This window comes from Mus pahari, chromosome 4 (genome assembly GCF_900095145.1).
Source record: "Mus pahari chromosome 4, PAHARI_EIJ_v1.1, whole genome shotgun sequence".
In the NCBI taxonomy this organism is placed as follows: Eukaryota; Metazoa; Chordata; class Mammalia; order Rodentia; family Muridae; genus Mus; species Mus pahari.
This window is the reverse complement of record NC_034593.1, coordinates 83,264,426-83,282,979: the sequence shown is the minus strand read 5'-3', so window position 1 is coordinate 83,282,979 and position 18,554 is coordinate 83,264,426. Positions and strand designations below refer to the sequence as shown.

At 41.4% G+C, this 18,554-nt stretch overlaps 1 protein-coding gene and 1 non-coding gene across 2 annotated transcripts; one reads left to right on the top strand and one right to left on the bottom strand.

Moving 5' to 3' along the window:
• The first annotated feature begins 6,177 nt into the window (after window positions 1-6,177).
• Window positions 6,178-6,284, top strand: LOC115064011. The gene has a single exon (XR_003843849.1). It is a non-coding gene; the product is annotated as a U6 spliceosomal RNA (small nuclear RNA).
• Window positions 6,285-9,915: 3,631 nt separating this feature from the next.
• Window positions 9,916-10,200, bottom strand: LOC110321075 (late cornified envelope protein 3B-like). Its single transcript, XM_021197183.1, has one exon. It carries the CDS (start codon window positions 10,198-10,200, stop codon window positions 9,916-9,918), a length of 285 nt encoding a protein of 94 aa, XP_021052842.1.
• Between the last annotated feature and the right edge of the window lie 8,354 nt (window positions 10,201-18,554).

Sequence of the window (18,554 nt, the reverse complement as noted above, 5' to 3'; positions counted from 1 at the left end):
CTTGGCAGGAACTTGACCTAGAAGAGTAGGATAGAAACATTATAGGGAGAAGCTTCTGCTGAATGTCTACTGACTTTGTCTATCAAACGCCTGCCTCCCAAGACCTTTCTGCCAATAAATAGGACCACGAAGGCACAAATCCATCTGAATACAGCATTCTCANGACTATCATAAAGTTCAGCATGCATCCCTAGTAAGTGCACTCAGAACAATAAGTTTTACAAAGGCAAAGGGTAACTGAGCTCCAGGACCTGCAAGACATTGTCTTCTTTAGCCCAGCTTTCAGAAGGCAATGATACTTTTTTTTTTTTCTTGGATTTTCTAGACAGGGTTTCTCTGTATAGCCCTGGCTGTCCTGGAACTCACTCTGAAGACCAGGCTGGCCTCGAACTCAGAAATCTGCCTGCCTCTGCCTCCCTAGTGCTGGGATTAAAGGCATGTGCCACTAAGTAGCTCTCTGCTAAACTGTAGCAAATACAGGTAATGGGAAAATGACCCTTGGAGAATCCTCTGGGCTGATGCAAACCTCTCAGCAGAATGGAGGCAATCCTGAGAGCCAGGACTCTGTGGGTCACAAACCTTGATGTACCCACAGAGCCTCCTGTCTATTTTCCTCCCTGTCTCTTGGTCCCTGGCAGGTCCACTTCCTGCTGCCTTCACACTTGAATCCCTTGCTTCTTTCACCTTGGTCAAGTCCAGCTTGTCATCTCTAAACTTTCTTAGCTGAGGCTCTGTCCCTAGTTAGGTACTCACCAGATACACAAAGACAGGAGAAGAAGGCTGTGCTNTTCTGGCTCTGCTGGCAGGACATCTCGGCAGGAACTTGACCTAGAAGAGTAGGATAGAAACATTATAGGGAGAAGCTTCTGCTGAATGTCTACGGTCTTAATCTATCAAATGCATGCCTCCTAAGACCTATCTGCTTCCTAAGCCAAGATATCTATGAAATACATAGGGACATGGAGGCACACATTCATTTGAATAAAGCATTCTAAAGACTATCAGATAGATCGGCATGCATCTCTAGTAAATACAACCAGACCGAGGAGCTTTACAAAGGCAAAGGGTAACTGATCTCTATGACCTGCAACACTGTCTTCCATTTTGCCCTGATTGAACAGATATGGATACTGCTAAGCAGCTCTGTGCTGAACTGCAGCAAATACAGGTAATGGGAAAATGACTCTTGGAGAAAACTGTGGGCTGATACAGACAGATCCCCATCAGAGTGGAGGCAGTGCTGAGAGCCAGGACTCTGGTGTGTCACAGGTCTTATGTACCCATAGAGGCTCCTATCTGTGTTCTCCCTGTCTTCTTGCTCCCCCCCTCAAGTACTCTTCTTATTCTCTCAATACTAGACACCCCTGCTTCTTTCATCCCAGTCAAATCTAGCTTGTCATCTCTACACCTTCTTAGCTGAGGCTCTGTCCCTAGTTAGGTACTCACCAGATACCAAAAAGGTAGGAGAAGAAGGCTGTGCTGAAGAGGTTGTGGCTGAATGGTCCAGGGCAGCAGCCCTTTTATCCTTGGCAGGTGTGTGATGCACAGCCTAAGCATGCTGCTGCTTTCACAACAGGGGAGTTGACAGAGAGCCAGGATCATCCATTCATCTTTCTGTGTTCCTACTACAATTACCAACAGTAGAGAACCAGGAAATTTTGATGTCTCTCTGTTTGATTTCTCACTCAGGCCTGCCTAGTAAGGGAAAGATGGCGTCTTTACCATATAAAGACAAGTTCTGTGCCTGTGTCTTCTCTGTGAAGCCATAACGTGGGTTGCTATGGTATTTTCTCTCTTGGGTAGGTTATGATCTCTTAAGAAATAGGTGAAATATTAATACACACAGTTTTAAATAGAGTCATATACCACATGGCAAATGTCGTTTGCTATGTGCTATGTCATGCATGGCCTTTGGTGTGAACCTTGCTTCATCTATGTAATCCAGAATATCCTGCCATATCTGATTGTAGCCAGTGTCTATACTCTTGAACTTCGATGATGACATGAGAAGAGTAGGTTAAAAAATGTCAAAGTAGATCCAAGACCTTGTCTAGATGATAGGAATCCCCAAGAAGATCTCATGGAACTCAGACATCTCATCATAGGGTTTCTGGTGAAGAGGGAGGTTGAATTGAGTTGATGGTTGTTGGATGAGAACAACTCAATAGAATTTACAATATATGAGACTGATCTACTTAAATAGGCTGCGAACTTTCCTTGAGTTTACCATTTGTTACCTACAGTTTTAATGAAAAAAAAATAGTTATCAAAAACTATATTCACCAAAATGACCAATTGTTCTGTAGAGGCGACTTATCAGTTAAGAACATGTGTAGCTCTTGCTGAGAACCCAGGTTTAGTTCCCAGCCCCCACATGCATATTTACAACTGCTGGCAACTCCAGATCCAGGAGAGTCAATGACTTCTCTCACCTCAGTGGGCACAAAACACACATGTGGCACATAGGTATGCATGCAGACACCCAAACACAAAACAATTTTTAAAAAAAAGCACAAAAAAGAATAAGATCAAAATTTAATAATTTATTTAAATTATATTTTAATTTATGTAACATGTTTATATTTTAGAAAACAAAGAAAGTTTTTCCTGGACCATTTATGACTGGTTGTAATCCTTTATAAAATGTAGAGAGTTATCTATGAGACTCCATAGATGTAATATTTTCCCATTATCTTATTTTCCTGACAATCAGAGACTAAATGACTGCTTGCTGTCATTTAATAGTCTCTCTCTCTCTCTCTCTCTCTCTCTCTCTCTCTCTCTCTCTCTCTCTCTCTCTCTCTCTCTCTCTCTCTCTCTCTCTCTCTCTCTCTCTCTCTCTCTTGTCTCCCATTTGAAGTCCTCTACTTTGGCACCAAGGTTATTAGAGACATGTGCAGTAATATGAATCCTTATTAAAGGAATGAGAAGCTCAGTATGCTAATCAGAGAGTGAGAGACCCCCAACCAGCATTTCTCTCTCAATGGCCATTTCACTACAAGAAGGGTAGTAGGTATCTACCCGGCCTACCACATGGCAATGGTGCAGATGAATGTGGACTGGGCATTACGTGGCTTCTCGTTCTCTTGCTTTGCTGACGGTGCCAGGTCTTGGGAAATACATCATTAGAAGAAGGGCATATTCTAATTAGCAGCTACTTTTAGGGAATTCTGGGTTGCATATAAAGCATATATCTGCATTCTAGTCTAAGATCCTGGTGTGTGAGAACCTTCCATCATCTTCCACTGGCTTAGTGTTTAGCCTGAGTTCCTGTAGTAGAACGAATATTTGCTTTCCCTCAAACTCATGTGGAAACTCTAAACCCCAATTTTATGGTATTAGAAGAGTAAACTCCAGGAGAATATGTGAATTATAAGAATGTTGTGAGAAATACATCTTAGCTGTTTTGATGCCTTCTGTTATAGCAGCCTGGAGGAGCTAAGAAAGCCCCCAACTTCCCATAGGTGACTGTCTTGAGGACCCCCCCTTTTTCTCTTGAATTCTTTCTAGATGAGAGTCCCATTCATAGAAGTCATTCATCTCTCTGTGTTTAAGTTAAACACATTTGATGGAGCATGGCCCATGATCCAGGCAGCATGGACTGCACTGTGAATGCACCTTGGAACCAAGGGGAGCTTATATAGGACAAACAACAAGAGCATTTTGTTGTCTAGAGCTGGGACTCAGATTTCTCTCAATTGTGCTGTAAAAATCCTTCAGCCTCAGATGCTTGGAAGACGTCAAACACTGATTTCACCTACTTTGTAATCCTTTAGAAGCAAGAACAGGCACTGTTTTTGACCAGGTGGGTAGAATCTTAAGTTATTGGTAATCAAACTTGAAATGTCACCTCTGTCATTTTTTTGCAAGCTTCACACCAAAATATTCAGATACTATCAACAAAGAATCTGCACATGAAATGAAAGCCATCTTCTGTTGTTCTTTCAGATGCTCCATCCCTACCAGCCTATGGAGTCTTTTATCCTGGAGAAGAAACTGTCCTGCCCTGGAAAAGCAAAGGGTATGAGAACTTCATTGCAAGGTTCCAGATGGGAAAAGTGCCATCTCAGGGAGAATGGGCATTCTGTTACTCACACAAGGCAGCAGCTGGTCTAGAAGGATGGCTTAGAAGGAGTTCTGGACTTAACTGATGACCACAGATGCTATGTTAGAGGCCTGTAGCCCTTCAGGCTTACTTCTTTGGTCTAGTCTGTTCAGATCATATAACTTCATATCAGTGGGTAACTCCTTTCTTCCAACTGAGCAGAACTAATTGACAATTCAAGATTTTCTTGTTACCATAATGGCACTGATTTGAGTCACACATAGGCTAAATTGGAGGGGAGATGGACAATATAAACCATAACTCTCATTACATGTCATAAAGTCCATCTTTGTAAGGTGTGCAGTTTGGCAGACTTAGGATAAAATCCATACTCATTGTCACCTGCATTCCTACTTCCCTATTGCCCCATAAGATACTATGTAATTGAAGTGATCCAAGGACAAGAGTCTCTTGTTCTGGTCTTTTCCACTTACCTTATTTTTAAAACCCTAATAAGTCATTTATTAAAAATTCTTCCTAAAAGGAGAGCTAGAGAGATGGTTCAGTGGTTAAGAGGTTTGGCTGCTCTTTTACAATACTTGAGTTTTCCCCCAGCACCCACATGGTTGCTCTCAACAGTCTGTAAATCTTGTTCTATATTATATGATACCATTTTCTGGACTCTGTGGACATCAAGCATGTAAATGTTGAAGAAACATACATTCAGGCCAAACACCCAAGTACTATTTTATAGCTCTTTCTGAGGCACAAAATTCAGGAACTGAACAACTCACAAGGGCCCAAGGTACTCTTGGAATTTAAGGATTCACAAAACCCCTCTCTGAGATTTTCATATGGAGTAATGATTGCTGGGAATGAGACATTACAGCCATTGGAGCTGCCTGCAAGTCACACAAGGAGCTTCAAGTATTCAACTTTCATGAGTCATCACCTATGCTGGATGGGCATTGTGATGATCCATCTGCCTTTTAAGCCCAATAAATATTAGTTTGCAAAGTTGAACTTTGGGAGAATCATTTCTTTGATCTGCTATTGGTGTCCATATCTGAAGTGAGGAACCTTTGTCTTTTTCTTCCCCCCCCCCCCAACTAATCACATGAAAGGAAGAGAAAGAACCAGAGTTGTAGAATGGGATTTCCTGTGTCTACTGTCCTCTAGTTCACAGACAAAATCTCACTTTGTACTTGTCTCTAGCCAGTCAGGATCTGGCTGCATTCCCATCGCCACTCCTGCCCTTCTCCCATAAACCTCTTACCTACAGGAACAATAATATGAACTAACCAGTACCCCCTGAGCTTGTGTCTCTAGCTGTATATGTAGCAGAAGATGGCCTAATCGGCCATCACTGGGAAGAGAGGCCCCTTGGTCTTGCAAACTTTATATGACCCAGCACAAGGGAAGGCCTGGGCCAAGTAGTGGGAGTGGGTGGGTAGGAGAGCAGGGGCGGGGGTATAGGGAACTTTCGGGATAGCATTTGAAATGTAAATAAAGAAAATAATAATAATAATAATAATAATAATAATAATAATAATAATAATAAACTCTTACCTACAACTCCTCACATGTTTGCAACATCCAGAGACCCAAGAACTTTTGCCTGGAGCTGCCACTAGGGCACCTAAGTGACTGATGCTTAGCTCTCTGGAAGATTCAGGAGTCAGAGTCCAAGACCACAGACCTTATTACCAGATCTTATGTTTCTAGTTCAGAGACTCAAGGTCTATTGGAAGAAGGGAAAGGAGAAAGAAACATAAAGATTCCCTGAGAAGTGCTCTAAAGCCTTCATAGTATTTGCTTCTTACCCTCACTGAGGGCTTCTTCCTTCCTGCTTTCTCTTTCTTTTAAAACTACTTTTTTCTTGTTTTTTTCTTTATTTTTTATGTGTTTTATAGTTTCACTTGTACACATGTCTGTCTGTTTACCACATGTGTGCAGTGTAGATGGAGGCAAAAAGGGAATGTCAAATCCCCTGGAACTGCATCTACAGATGACTGTGATGCACCATGTGGATGCTGGAAACCAAACCTGGATCATCCAGAAGAGCAGCTCATGCTCTTAAACTGTTGTGCCATCTTTCTGGCCCTGATTTTCCTTAGGTATTTAAAAATAAGGCTTGCCTTTGGCAACACATATGCTAAAATTGGAATGATACCGAGAAGATTAAGAATAGGCCCCATGCAAGGATGACATGCAAATTCATGTAGTGTTCTATATTTAGACAGAAATCAAACTGATATTACATAACAGATTTCTGTGATAGATGTTTAACCCATGAGGTGATAAACACATCTGACCAGAGATGCGTATGTCATAGTCCTGGTTGTATAACTTGCCTTGTAACAGGACAGACAGTCAGGTAAATAAGTCACTGCATCAAGTGACAAGCTCACAGATGAACACTTGAGGAGTAATCAGGTTTAGGCAAGAGTTCACAGGTGTCACTATTTTGTTGCCTCATGTGTTAGGATGTTGTCATTTAATGTCACTTGGGAGTGTCTGAGATGAGGTCAGTAGCCTGTCAGAGATGACAGTGTTGGAAATGCAGAAGGAAGAGTGGGGTGAGAAACTCCACCCTTCCAAAGAGGGGGAGGGTAGTCTGTTCTGGGACACTGAGAGTAATGCATGAAACCAGAGGTCCCTAGAGAGCAGACAGTGCACATAGAACTCATATCTGAGAGCTTTATGTATAGTAAGAACTTTATGTATAGTAAGAGCAGACTAATACTCTCAGTAAAGATGCTGATTCAGGAGCCCAGTATTCCTGGCTTTGCATCCTGATCTGTATGGATGATGACTGTCTGAAGGTATGGGTGTTCTGGGAGAGAGAAGGCTACTGTGTGGTGAAAGCACAACTTAGTTCAGATCACGACCCAAACAACATCTCCTCAATGAATTGTGAGTGTGCCACCTTTTTTTTCTAAGGTTCAGATCCAGGCCATAGAAGGCACTAAGTCATTGGGGTTGGGATACAGAGAAGGAATCAGCTGATTAATAACAAATAAATGAAGAAGTGATTTTGTGTACACCTGACAGTGTTATTGACATAATGTATTCATACCATGCAAGGTGCATTTAAATTAGCTTTGTTAAATCTTCCTCTTAACACTAGAGATACATTTCCTTTTGATCCTTAACCAAAAACACGGAATATGAATTACAGCCACTAATCCACACAGTGGTTTTCTTTTCCACTTTCTGGAGCTTCTGTGTGTTCACTGGTTCATGGCTCTTGGTCCACACAGCAGTACAATATACACATGTTGGCAGCAACCAGCTCAACTTATCATTCTGACCTGCACTGAGTTATAATTTATTAATAACTTGACAGCATTCTGGCCCAGGATGAAGGGAAACCCAACAGTTTTTCCCGAAGTGAGTCATGAGTATCTGGTGGTCATAGATTTAATCATGGCAGTTCAGGGTTCCAGTTTAGGGAGCTGGGTTGTTCTAGAGAGTGGGTCCCAAAAGGACCAGGCCAAAGTATCTCATACCATTCTTGGGGAACTATTTTATTCATTAAATGATAAAGTTTAAAAAGCAACCCTGAGTCCTTGGATCTTGGAATGGAAATAATCAGATATTTTCCAGCCTTGGTTTTAAAATTCAGACAAACCTCTGTAGTTTCCTGGGTTTGGTGGACTGCTTTTTCACAGTAACAATATTTAGAGCCTGACAGGTCTATGTGAGAGAACCAACATTCTACATTCTAAATGTGAGAGCCAGACTATTAAAAGGGGAGTTTGAGTTATGTATTAGGATATTATTTCTAAGGATAAAAATTTAAAGATAAGAAAAATCAACCTGTTAGAGGTTAAATAAAAGATCATTGCTTCTGCAGAGCTCTTTAGAAATCTCAAGGGAGGGTCAAGTGTCAAGTGGCCAAGAGCAGGGGTTTATAAGCTGTGTATTCTGGGTCCTGGGACCAAGCAGTTTCTCCACTGTAAGCTGTGTGGCCTTTCAGAGAAATGACCTTACAGGTTACTTACAGAGCTGAGCGTCTGTATCTTAGGAGTTCCTCACATGAAAAGCTCTAGGGAAGTATTAACCAGACAGTTAACTAAATCCATAACCTGACTGGCATTTCTCTGTTCCCCTCCTCCCTTTTTCTAACTGCTTGGTATTCACACCTGTTACTGTCTCATTTTCTAAATCATCAGCTCTGTGTGTCCTCTTGACTTACTCTGTTTTAACTTGATTTCCTCACCTGACCTGTCTGCTAGAGTTTTGTTGTGTCTGTACTTCCTAAACCATCGTTCTTTACTTTACTGTTTCAGAAGTTTTCAGTCTTTGTGTTACTGGTGTCTTGGAATGGATATTCCTTGGTGTAAGTGCTAGCTTGTGACTTGTAGGATGTTTAGGGCTATCTTGGTTTCTACCCACAAAATACAAACAACATCCATCATAAACACAAAATTATTTTAATTACAAATTTGTATGAGAACACAAAGGTTTATGTTTAATTATAAAAATACCAACAAAATCTCATTCTCTTTCCTCCTCTCCCTGACCCCTGATCTGCTCTTGCCCCTCCCAACTCGCTACTTTCCTTTCCACTTCCTGTTGTGTCTTCTTTTGCTGCCCCCCTTTCCTACCATGTCTTGTTCTTATTTCATGATCTTGATCTGGTTTTTAGTCTAAACCTGCCACAATTCTTTCTTTTAATAACATACACACAAACATTAAAAGTATCTTTCTATGAGAGAGATGCACGTTTTGTCTTTCTGAGTCTGGGTGACCTCACTTTATATGAGATGATACAGATCCATTCATTTTTCTTGCAGACTTCACAATTTCAGTCTTCTTTACAGGTAAGTAAAATTCTATGTTACATGTTACATTTTTTAATCATTCACTCTTCTGTTGATTGGTATCAGGGCTGCCTCCATTTCCTTGCTATTATGAATGGATAAGCAATAAACATGGATGTATAAGTATCTCTGTGGCTGGATAAGATTTCCTCTGTGTATGTGCCCAGAAGAAGTATGGCTGAGTTACATGGTAGATCTGTTTTTGATTGTTGAGGAATTAAATTCTGACTTTACAGTGGCTGCAGTGATTTATATTTCTACCAGCTACTCTTCTTTACAACATTATATTATCACTTATTTTCTTCATTGTAGTCATAATGTTTTAGGTGAGATGGAATCTAATGGTAGTTTTAAATTGCATTTTCCTGACTGGAAGCCCATTTTGTTTTTACAGCCAAAATTGCCTATGGGTATTTCTAGACACTCCTCAGAAATCCACAACATCCTTCCTCAAAAGCAAAGCCACTCCATTTGAATACTTATCAAACTGCAAAGTCAGTGTTTTTTAATTAGATGCTAGAAATCACTCATCAAAGCAAATAGTAGCTCCTCATAGTAGGCTTCGGTTTAAACTGTGAGATGAATATATGCTACACATGTCATAGGACATATCATTCCTTGTTAGATACCCGAGTCCTGCCCATTTTCTCCCCTGCTGTTCAACCTAAGTGAACATTAAGATGTCTGACAGATCCCTAAACTTTTCCTGTGTAGAGCTATGATTTTTTTTTTTTTTTTTATGTGCTGGATTATGTAGTGCTTTAATTGTGGGTTAGAGGGGAGGGGCACATACTTGCTACCCAAGGAGGGACAGGGAACAATGACAGTGACACACCAGTGTGATGGGGATAGAATCTTTATTCTAGTCAGAACATAGGGTGGGCACACATATTCCACAGGAAGGGTGGGAACAAGGGCTGTGAGCATCAGACAGGCAGAGAAGGGTCTCCAGGATCAGACAAAAGAAGAGTAGCTGGGCTTTCCTTGACCCTTGGGATGCTGTTTCCTCCAGACTGTCTTGTCTCAGCATCATGCTCCAGCTCAGCAGCAGCCCCCAGAGCTGTGACCACAGCCTGAGCCCCCAGACTGCTGACCACTGCCACGGTCACAGGAACTGGAGCTCCTGCGCCTGCATCTGTGGGACCTGCGCCTGTGGTGGCTCAGACAACAGCCTCCCTCAGAGCTGGGGACACTGCAGCCCCCAGAGCTTGTAGCACAGCAGGAAGAGGCTGCAGGCAGACACTGTGCTGTGCTCTTTTTGGGGCACTTTGGGGAGGGACACTTGGGAGGAGGTTGGCACTGCTTCTGGCTCTGCTGGCAGGACATCTTGGCAGGAACTTGACCTAGAAGAGTAGGATAGAAACATTATAGGGAGAAGCTTCTGCTGAATGTCTACTGACTTTGTCTATCAAACGCCTGCCTCCCAAGACCTTTCTGCCAATAAATAGGACCACGAAGGCACAAATCCATCTGAATACAGCATTCTCANGACTATCATAAAGTTCAGCATGCATCCCTAGTAAGTGCACTCAGAACAATAAGTTTTACAAAGGCAAAGGGTAACTGAGCTCCAGGACCTGCAAGACATTGTCTTCTTTAGCCCAGCTTTCAGAAGGCAATGATACTTTTTTTTTTTTCTTGGATTTTCTAGACAGGGTTTCTCTGTATAGCCCTGGCTGTCCTGGAACTCACTCTGAAGACCAGGCTGGCCTCGAACTCAGAAATCTGCCTGCCTCTGCCTCCCTAGTGCTGGGATTAAAGGCATGTGCCACTAAGTAGCTCTCTGCTAAACTGTAGCAAATACAGGTAATGGGAAAATGACCCTTGGAGAATCCTCTGGGCTGATGCAAACCTCTCAGCAGAATGGAGGCAATCCTGAGAGCCAGGACTCTGTGGGTCACAAACCTTGATGTACCCACAGAGCCTCCTGTCTATTTTCCTCCCTGTCTCTTGGTCCCTGGCAGGTCCACTTCCTGCTGCCTTCACACTTGAATCCCTTGCTTCTTTCACCTTGGTCAAGTCCAGCTTGTCATCTCTAAACTTTCTTAGCTGAGGCTCTGTCCCTAGTTAGGTACTCACCAGATACACAAAGACAGGAGAAGAAGGCTGTGCTGAAGAGGCTGAGGTTGAATGGTCCAGGGCAGCAGCCCTTTTATCCTTGGCAGGTGTGTGATGCACAGCCCAAGCATGCTGTTCTTTCACAACAGGGGAGTTGACAGAGCCAGGACCATCCATTCATCATCTTTCCATGTTCCTACTACAATTACCGTCAGTAGAGAGCCAGGAAATTTTGATGTCTCTGACTTTTTACTCAGGTCTGCGTAGTAATGAGAAGATATGAGGCTGTTCTTCAGCCACCTTTACCATATTTATTCAGTTCATATTCTTAAATACAAGCTCTCGGCCATGGTCTTGTCTGTGAAGCCATAGCATGGGTTACTATGATATTTTTTCTTCTTGGGTTGATTATGATCTATTAGGAAAGAGGTGAAAATGTTAATACATATAGTTGTAAACCCAGAGTCATATATCCCATGCTGTAATCTACCTATGTGTGATGACGTCAGGCTTTAGCGCATGACCTTTGGTGTGAACCTTGCTTCACCTTATATGTAATCCAGAGTATCCTGCCATGTTTGGATGTAGCTATATTCTTGAACTTCAATGATGAGAAGTGTAGGTAAAAAATGTGAAAGTAGATCCAAGATCTTGTTGAGATGATAGAAATCCCCATGAAGGTCTCATGGAATTCAGACATCTCATCATAGGATTTCTGGTGAAGAGGGAGGTTGAGTTCTGTTGACAGTTGTTGATGAGAACAACTCATTATAAATTTTAATATGTGAGACTGATCTACTTAAATAATCTTGCAAACTATCCTTGCATGTTTGTTACCTACAGTTTTAATGAAAAAAAAAAAAGGTCCTAAGGAACTTGACCAATAGTGCTGGAGAGCTGGCTCATTGCTTAGCTGTGCTTGGTGCTGCTGCTGACGCCCTAGATTTGATTCCTACTATCCACATGTACATCATCAACTCTTCACAATCCATCTCCAGACGATTCAATGCCTCCTCTGACCTCTTGGACACAAAACACATATGTGGCACATTGGTATACATGCAGAAACTCCCACACAAAACAAAATTTAAAAATGCACAAAAAAGACCATGATCAAAATTTATTTCTTTTTATTAGATGTTTTATTTATTTACATTTCAAATGTTATACTCTTTCCTGATTCCCCCCCCCACACACCCAGAAACCCTCTATCCCATTCCCCATCCTCCTGTTACTATGAAGGTTTGCCTCCACCCATCCACCCACTCCTTCCTCCATGCTCTCACACTCCCTTACACTGGGGCATCAAGCTTTCATGGGAACAAGGGCCTCTTCTCCCATTGATGCCTGACAAAGCCATCCTCTGCTACCTATATGGCTAGAGCCATGGGTCCCTCCATGTATACTCCTTGGGTGGTGGTTTAGACCCTGGGAACTCTGGTTGGTTGATATTGTTGTTCTTCCTATGGGGTTGCAAACCCCTTCAGCTCCTTTAGTCCTTTCTCTAACTCCTACATTGGGGATCCCACACTCAGTGCAATAGTTGGCTGCAAGCATCCACCTCTGTATATGTCAGGCTCTGGCAGAGCCTCTCAGGAGACAGCTATATCAGGCTCCTGCCAGCATGCACTTCTTGGCATCCACAATAGTGTCTGTGTTTGGTGACTGTATATGGGATGAATCCCCAGGTGTCTTAGTCAGGGTCTCTATTCCTGCACAAACATCATGACCAAGAAGCAGTTGGGGAGGACAGAGTTTATTCTGCTTACATTTTCCACCTTGCTGTTTATCACCAAAGGAAGTCAGGACTGGAACTCAAGCAGGTCAGAAAGNAGGAGCTGATGCAGAAGCCATGGAGGGATGTTCTTTACTGGCTTGCTCAGCCTGCTCTCTTACAGAATCCAAGACTACCATCCCAGAGATGGTCCTACCCACCCTTTGATCACTAATTGAGAAAATGCCCCACAGCTGGATCTCATGTAGGCACTTCCCCAACTAAAGCTACTTTCTCTGTGTTAACTCCAGCTGTGTCAAGTTAACACAAAACTAACCAGTACACCAGGTGAGACAATCACTGAATGGCCTTTCCTTCAGTCTCTGCTCCACACTTGGTCTCCATATTTTCTCCTTTTGTTCCCCCTTCTAAGAAGGACCAAAGCACCCACACTTGGTCTTCCTTCTTCTTGAGCTTCATGTAGTGTGTGAATTGTATCTTGGCTATTCAGAGCTTTTGGGCTAATATCCACTTATCAGTGAGTGCATACCATGTGTGTTCTTTTGTGATTGGGTTATCTCACTCAGGAAAATATTTTCTAGGTACATCTGTCTGCTTAAGAATTTCATGAATTCATCATTTTTAATAGCTAATCAGTACTCCATTGTGTAAATGTACCACATTTTCTGTATCCATTCCTCTGTTGAAAGGATATCTGGGTTCTTTCCAGCATCTGGGTATTATAAATAAGGCTGCTATGAACATAGTGGAGCATGTGTCCTTGTTATATGTAGGGTATATGCCCTAGAGTGGTATAGCTCCAATTTTCTGAGGAACACCAGACTGATTTCCAGAGTGGTTGTACCAGCTTGCAATTCCACCAACAATGGAGGAGTTTTCCTCTTTCTCCAGATCCTTGCCAGTATCTGCTGTCACCTGAGTTTTTTGATTTTAGCCATTCTGACTGGTGTGAGGTGGAATCTCACGGTTGTTTTGATTTGCATTTCCCTGATGACTAAGGATGTTGAACATTTCTTTAGGTTCTTCTCAGCCCTTCAAGTTTCCTCAGCTGATAATTATCTGTTTAGCTCTGTTACTCATTTTTAATGGGGTTATTTGGTTATCCGGAGTCTAACTCTTTGAGTTCCTTGTATATATTGGGTATTAGTCCTCTATCAGATATAGGATTGGTAAAGATCTTTTCCTGGTCTGTTGGTTTCCCTTTTATCCTACTGACAGTGTCTTTTGTCTTACAGAAACTTGGCAATTTTTCTTTTTTTTCCTTTTTTTTCTTTTTTTCTTTCTTTCTTTCTTTTTTTTTTTTGTTTTGTTTTGTTTTGTTTATCAAGACAGGGTTTCTCTGTATAGCTCTGGCTGTCCTGGAACTCACTTTGTAGACCAGGCTGGCCTTGAACTCAGAAATCCACTTGCTTCTGCCTCCCGAGTGCTGGGATTAAAGGCGTGCGCCACCACGCCTGGCTGGAGGTCTCATTCTTGATCTTAGAGAATAAACCATTGGTATTCTGTTCAGGAACTTTCCTCCTGTACCCATGTATTCAAGGCTCTTCCTCACTTTCTCTTCTATTAGTTTCAGTGTATCAGGTTTTATGTGGAGGTCCTTCATCAAGCTTATGAAACATGTTTGTATTTTAGGACAGAAACAAGTGTTCCTGGGTTGTTTATGACTGGTTGTAACCCTTTATAAAATGTAGATCGTTATATGTTACCTTAGATGTAATATTTTCCCATTATTTTATTCTCCTGTGACAGAGACTAAATGACTGATGTTAGAGAAGAAAATATTTCTTAATAAGATCTCTCTGTCTCTCTCTGTCTCTGTCTCTCTCTCTCTCTCTCTCTCTCTCTCTCTCTCTCTCTCACACACACACACACACACACACACATTTGAAGTTATCTTCTTTGGAACTAATGTCATTAGCTTTTTCTTCAGAGACATGTGCAGCAATATGTATCCTTATTAATGGAAAGAGCGGTTCAGTGTGCTAATTGGAGATTGAGGAACCCCCATTTCTCTCCCAATAGCCATTTCAAAGAGTGAGGGGCTCCTACCCATTGTCTCTTTCTCAATGGCCATTTCACTAGGATTGTTTAATGCCCATAAAGCTTATCCTGCCAGGAGAAGGTGCTCACAGGGAAGGGGAATGTGTATCTACTTGTCTTACCACATGGCAATGCTATGGATGGATATGGAATGGGGCAATACGTAGCTTCTCATTCCTTTGATTTGCTGATGGTGCCATGGCTTCAGAAATACACCATTAGAAGAAGGGTATATTTTAATTAGCAGCTACTTTCAGGAATTTCTGGGCTGCAAACAAAAGTCCATCTGCTTTCTAGTCTAAGATCCTGGTGTGAGAGAACCTTCCATCTTCTTCCCTAAGACACTGTTTAGCCTGAGCTCCTGTTAGTATTTGATTTCCCCCAAACTCATGTGGAAACTTTAACCCCTAATTTTATGGCATTAGAAGAGTAAACTCTAGGAGAATGTTTGAATTATAAGAATGTGTGAGACAGAAGTGGATGCTCACAGTCAGCTATTGCATCTTAGCTGTTCTGATGTCATTTGTTTCAGGATCCTGAAAGGGCTAATATTTCCCTAGTTTCCTGTATGTGAATGTCTTGAGAAACCCCCCCCCCCCTTTCTTGAAGGTCTCCAGATTTCTAGATCTGGTTCCTGCTCTCCTTAATAAAAGATCCTCTCATGGAAACTGTTCATTTCTTTGTACTTTAAGTTAAACACATTTGACAGAGTATGCCTTAAGAGGCAAGCAGCATGGATTGCAATGGGAGCGCATCTGGAAGCCAAGGGAAGCTTATGTAGGAAAACAGCAAGAGAATAAGCATTTTGCTGTCTAGAGCTGGGGCTCACAGTTCTCTCAATTGTGCTGCAAAAATCCTGGAGCCTTAGATGCTTGGCAGAAATGAAACATTGATTTTACATATTTTGTAATTCTTCAGAAGCAAGGACAGGCACCATTTTTGACCAGGTGGGTAGAATCTTATAAGTTATTGGGAACCACACTTGGAAAGTATCCTCTGTCTTATTTTGGCAACTTCACATCAAAACCTTCAGAAAGTCTCAGCCAAGAATCTGCACATGAAATGCAAGCCATCTTCTGTTGTTCTTTCAGATGCTCCATCCCTACCAGCCTATGGAATCTTTTATCCTAGAGAAGAAACTGCCTGGCCCTGGAAAAGCAAAGGATATGAGGACTTCATTGCAAGGTTCCAGATGGGAAAAGTGCCATCTCAGGGAGAATGGGCATCCTGTTACCCACACAAGGCAGCCGCTGGTCTAGAAGGATGGCTTAGGAGGAGTTCTGGACTTAACTGATGCCCCCATGTGCTATGATGGAGGCCTGTAGCCTTTCAGACTTACTTCCTTGGTGGATTCTGTTCAGGTCTTGTAACTTCATATCAGTGGTAACGCCTTCCTTCCAACTGAGCAGAACTAATTGCCAACTCAAGGATTTCTTGTTACCATAATAACACTTATTTGAGTCACACTTAGGCAAACCTGGAGGAGAGATGCACAATACATACCATGACTGTCGTTACATGTCAGAAAATCTATCTCTGTATGGTATGTAGTTTGGTAGATTTAGGATATTCAAAGGGTATAATTATCTTCACTACTTTTAAAAACACCTCTATTGTTGTCAGAACAAAATCTATACTCACTATAACCTGCATTCCCAATGCCCTATTGCCCCTCAAGACAGTATGTAACTGACACAATTCAAGAAGAAGAGCATCTTGTTCTGGTCTTTTTCACTTAACTTATTTTTAAAACCCCAAGAAATCATTTAATAAAAATTTTTCCTAAAAGGTGAGCTAGAGTGATGGCTTAGTAGTTAAGATCTCTGGCTGTTCTTTCTCAAGAAGTATTTTTATTTCCAGCACCCACATGGTAGCTCTTAAAAGCCTGTAACTCTTGTTACATTGTGGTATATGACACCCTCTTTTGGCCTCTGTGGGCACCAAGCATTTAAGTGTTGAAGAGGCACATGCAGACCAAATACCCATACATATAAAATAAAAATTTGAAAAAGTTTTAAAAAGCTGTTTCTAAAAAGCTGATCTATATGGAGACAAAGTTGCCTGGGTAATACTTTCATTGTCTTGCTTTATAGAGTTATTCTTGTTGTTTTAATATTCTTTCTGTGTCCTATTAGTTGACATTTGGGGTATATATACTTTTTCGCTTTTCTAGATAGTATAGAATACCACATTTTCTTTTTCTTATTTTAATTCTTGAGCTTTCTTTACTTTTCTTTCTTCAGTGTCTTAAAAATGGATGGTAGGTTGTTGGTCTGATAGTTTCCTCCTTTTCAATATATTAGTTGTAGGGATTAGTGTTCAAGACAACACAAGATGAAGATCTCAGGACAAAGGAAATTCATTTGTCTCAGAGGAACAAAGGTCAGGGAGTAAGAGACAAAGACACGAATTAGAAGATAAAGAAAAGGGGTAAAGGAACAAGGGAAACAGGGCAGGGATACTGTGCTGGGCAGGGGCTAGGGATGATGACCAAGGACTGCCTCAGTATAGAAAGGGAAAAGTGTGGTCCATAGCCTAGTGGAGTTTAGAAAAGTAGAAGGAGAAACCCAGTGTTAGGATGAGGTGTTCAATTTTGATTGAACATCTTAATTAAGGCAGGAGAAAGGGGTTCTTTGATTGTTGGTTTTTAAACTGTGATAACTGGACCTTGGTAGTTAGTCTTAAGAGGAGGAAGTGGCCAAATAAGGGAATGGTGGCTAATTTTGAAAATGTAATCTAATGGGTTTTAGCAAGGCAAAGGGAATGATGGAGAAGGGTAAGCCTGTCAGTCATGTTTGGCATGTTGGAGGCGGCAACAAGTATCGCATCAGAGTGTGTAATATTTTCCAGATTTCTTTACCAAAACGCCCTTTGTTGGCATCACTCATTTGATTTGTGCTAAAAAAAATTCTGTAAATATTTAGAAATAAACACTAGAAAGAACTGTGTTTCTAAACTTCCTATCACTCCTCAAACAACCAGTTTTCATGAACTTTTGTGAGGGTCTAAAATCTAATCGCTCTTCCGTGGCTTCCCTTCTTGATCTGGGCTCCTGTTATTTGAGCATGCTGCTAGTGGGCAATGATACTCAAAAATACATTAGAGCAACATGCAGCTGAGATGCAGGGTAGGCACTAGGAAAACAAACAAACACACAAACAAACCTAATTAAACCAAACCAAAAAAACAAAACAAATAAAAAAACCTTGTGTACCTCTCAATATCATGAACACATACTATTCCACAGCTCTTTCTGAGGCTCAAAACCCAGGAAATAAACAATACAAGGTGCTGGAAATTCTTGAATCTTCCAGAATTTACAAAACCCCTCTCCAAGATTTATATATGTATTAATGAATGCTGGGAATGAGACATTACAGCCATTGGAGCTGCCTGCAAGTCACACAAGGAGCTTCAAATATTCAGCTTTCATGAGTTATCATCTATGCTAGGTGGACATTGTGATGATCCATCTGCCCTTTAAGCCCAATAAATATTAGTTTGCAAAGCTGAACTTTGGGAGAATCATTTCTTTGATCTGCTATTGGTGTCCATATCTGAAGTGAGGAACCTTTATCTTTTTCTTTTTTTCCCCCCCAACAAATCACATGAAAGGAAGAGAAAGAACCAGAGTTGTAGAATGGGATTTCCTGGGTGTTTTGTCCTCTAATTTACAGACAAAATATCTCTTGGGACTAGTCTCCAGCCAGTCAGGACCTGGCTGCTTTCTTTCACCACTAATCCTGCCCTTTTCTCATAAAACTCTTTTTTTTTTTTTTTTTTTTTTGCTTGATCAATATGTTTATTGTCTTTATGAAAAAAATCTTCATAGAAAACTGCTTTAGCT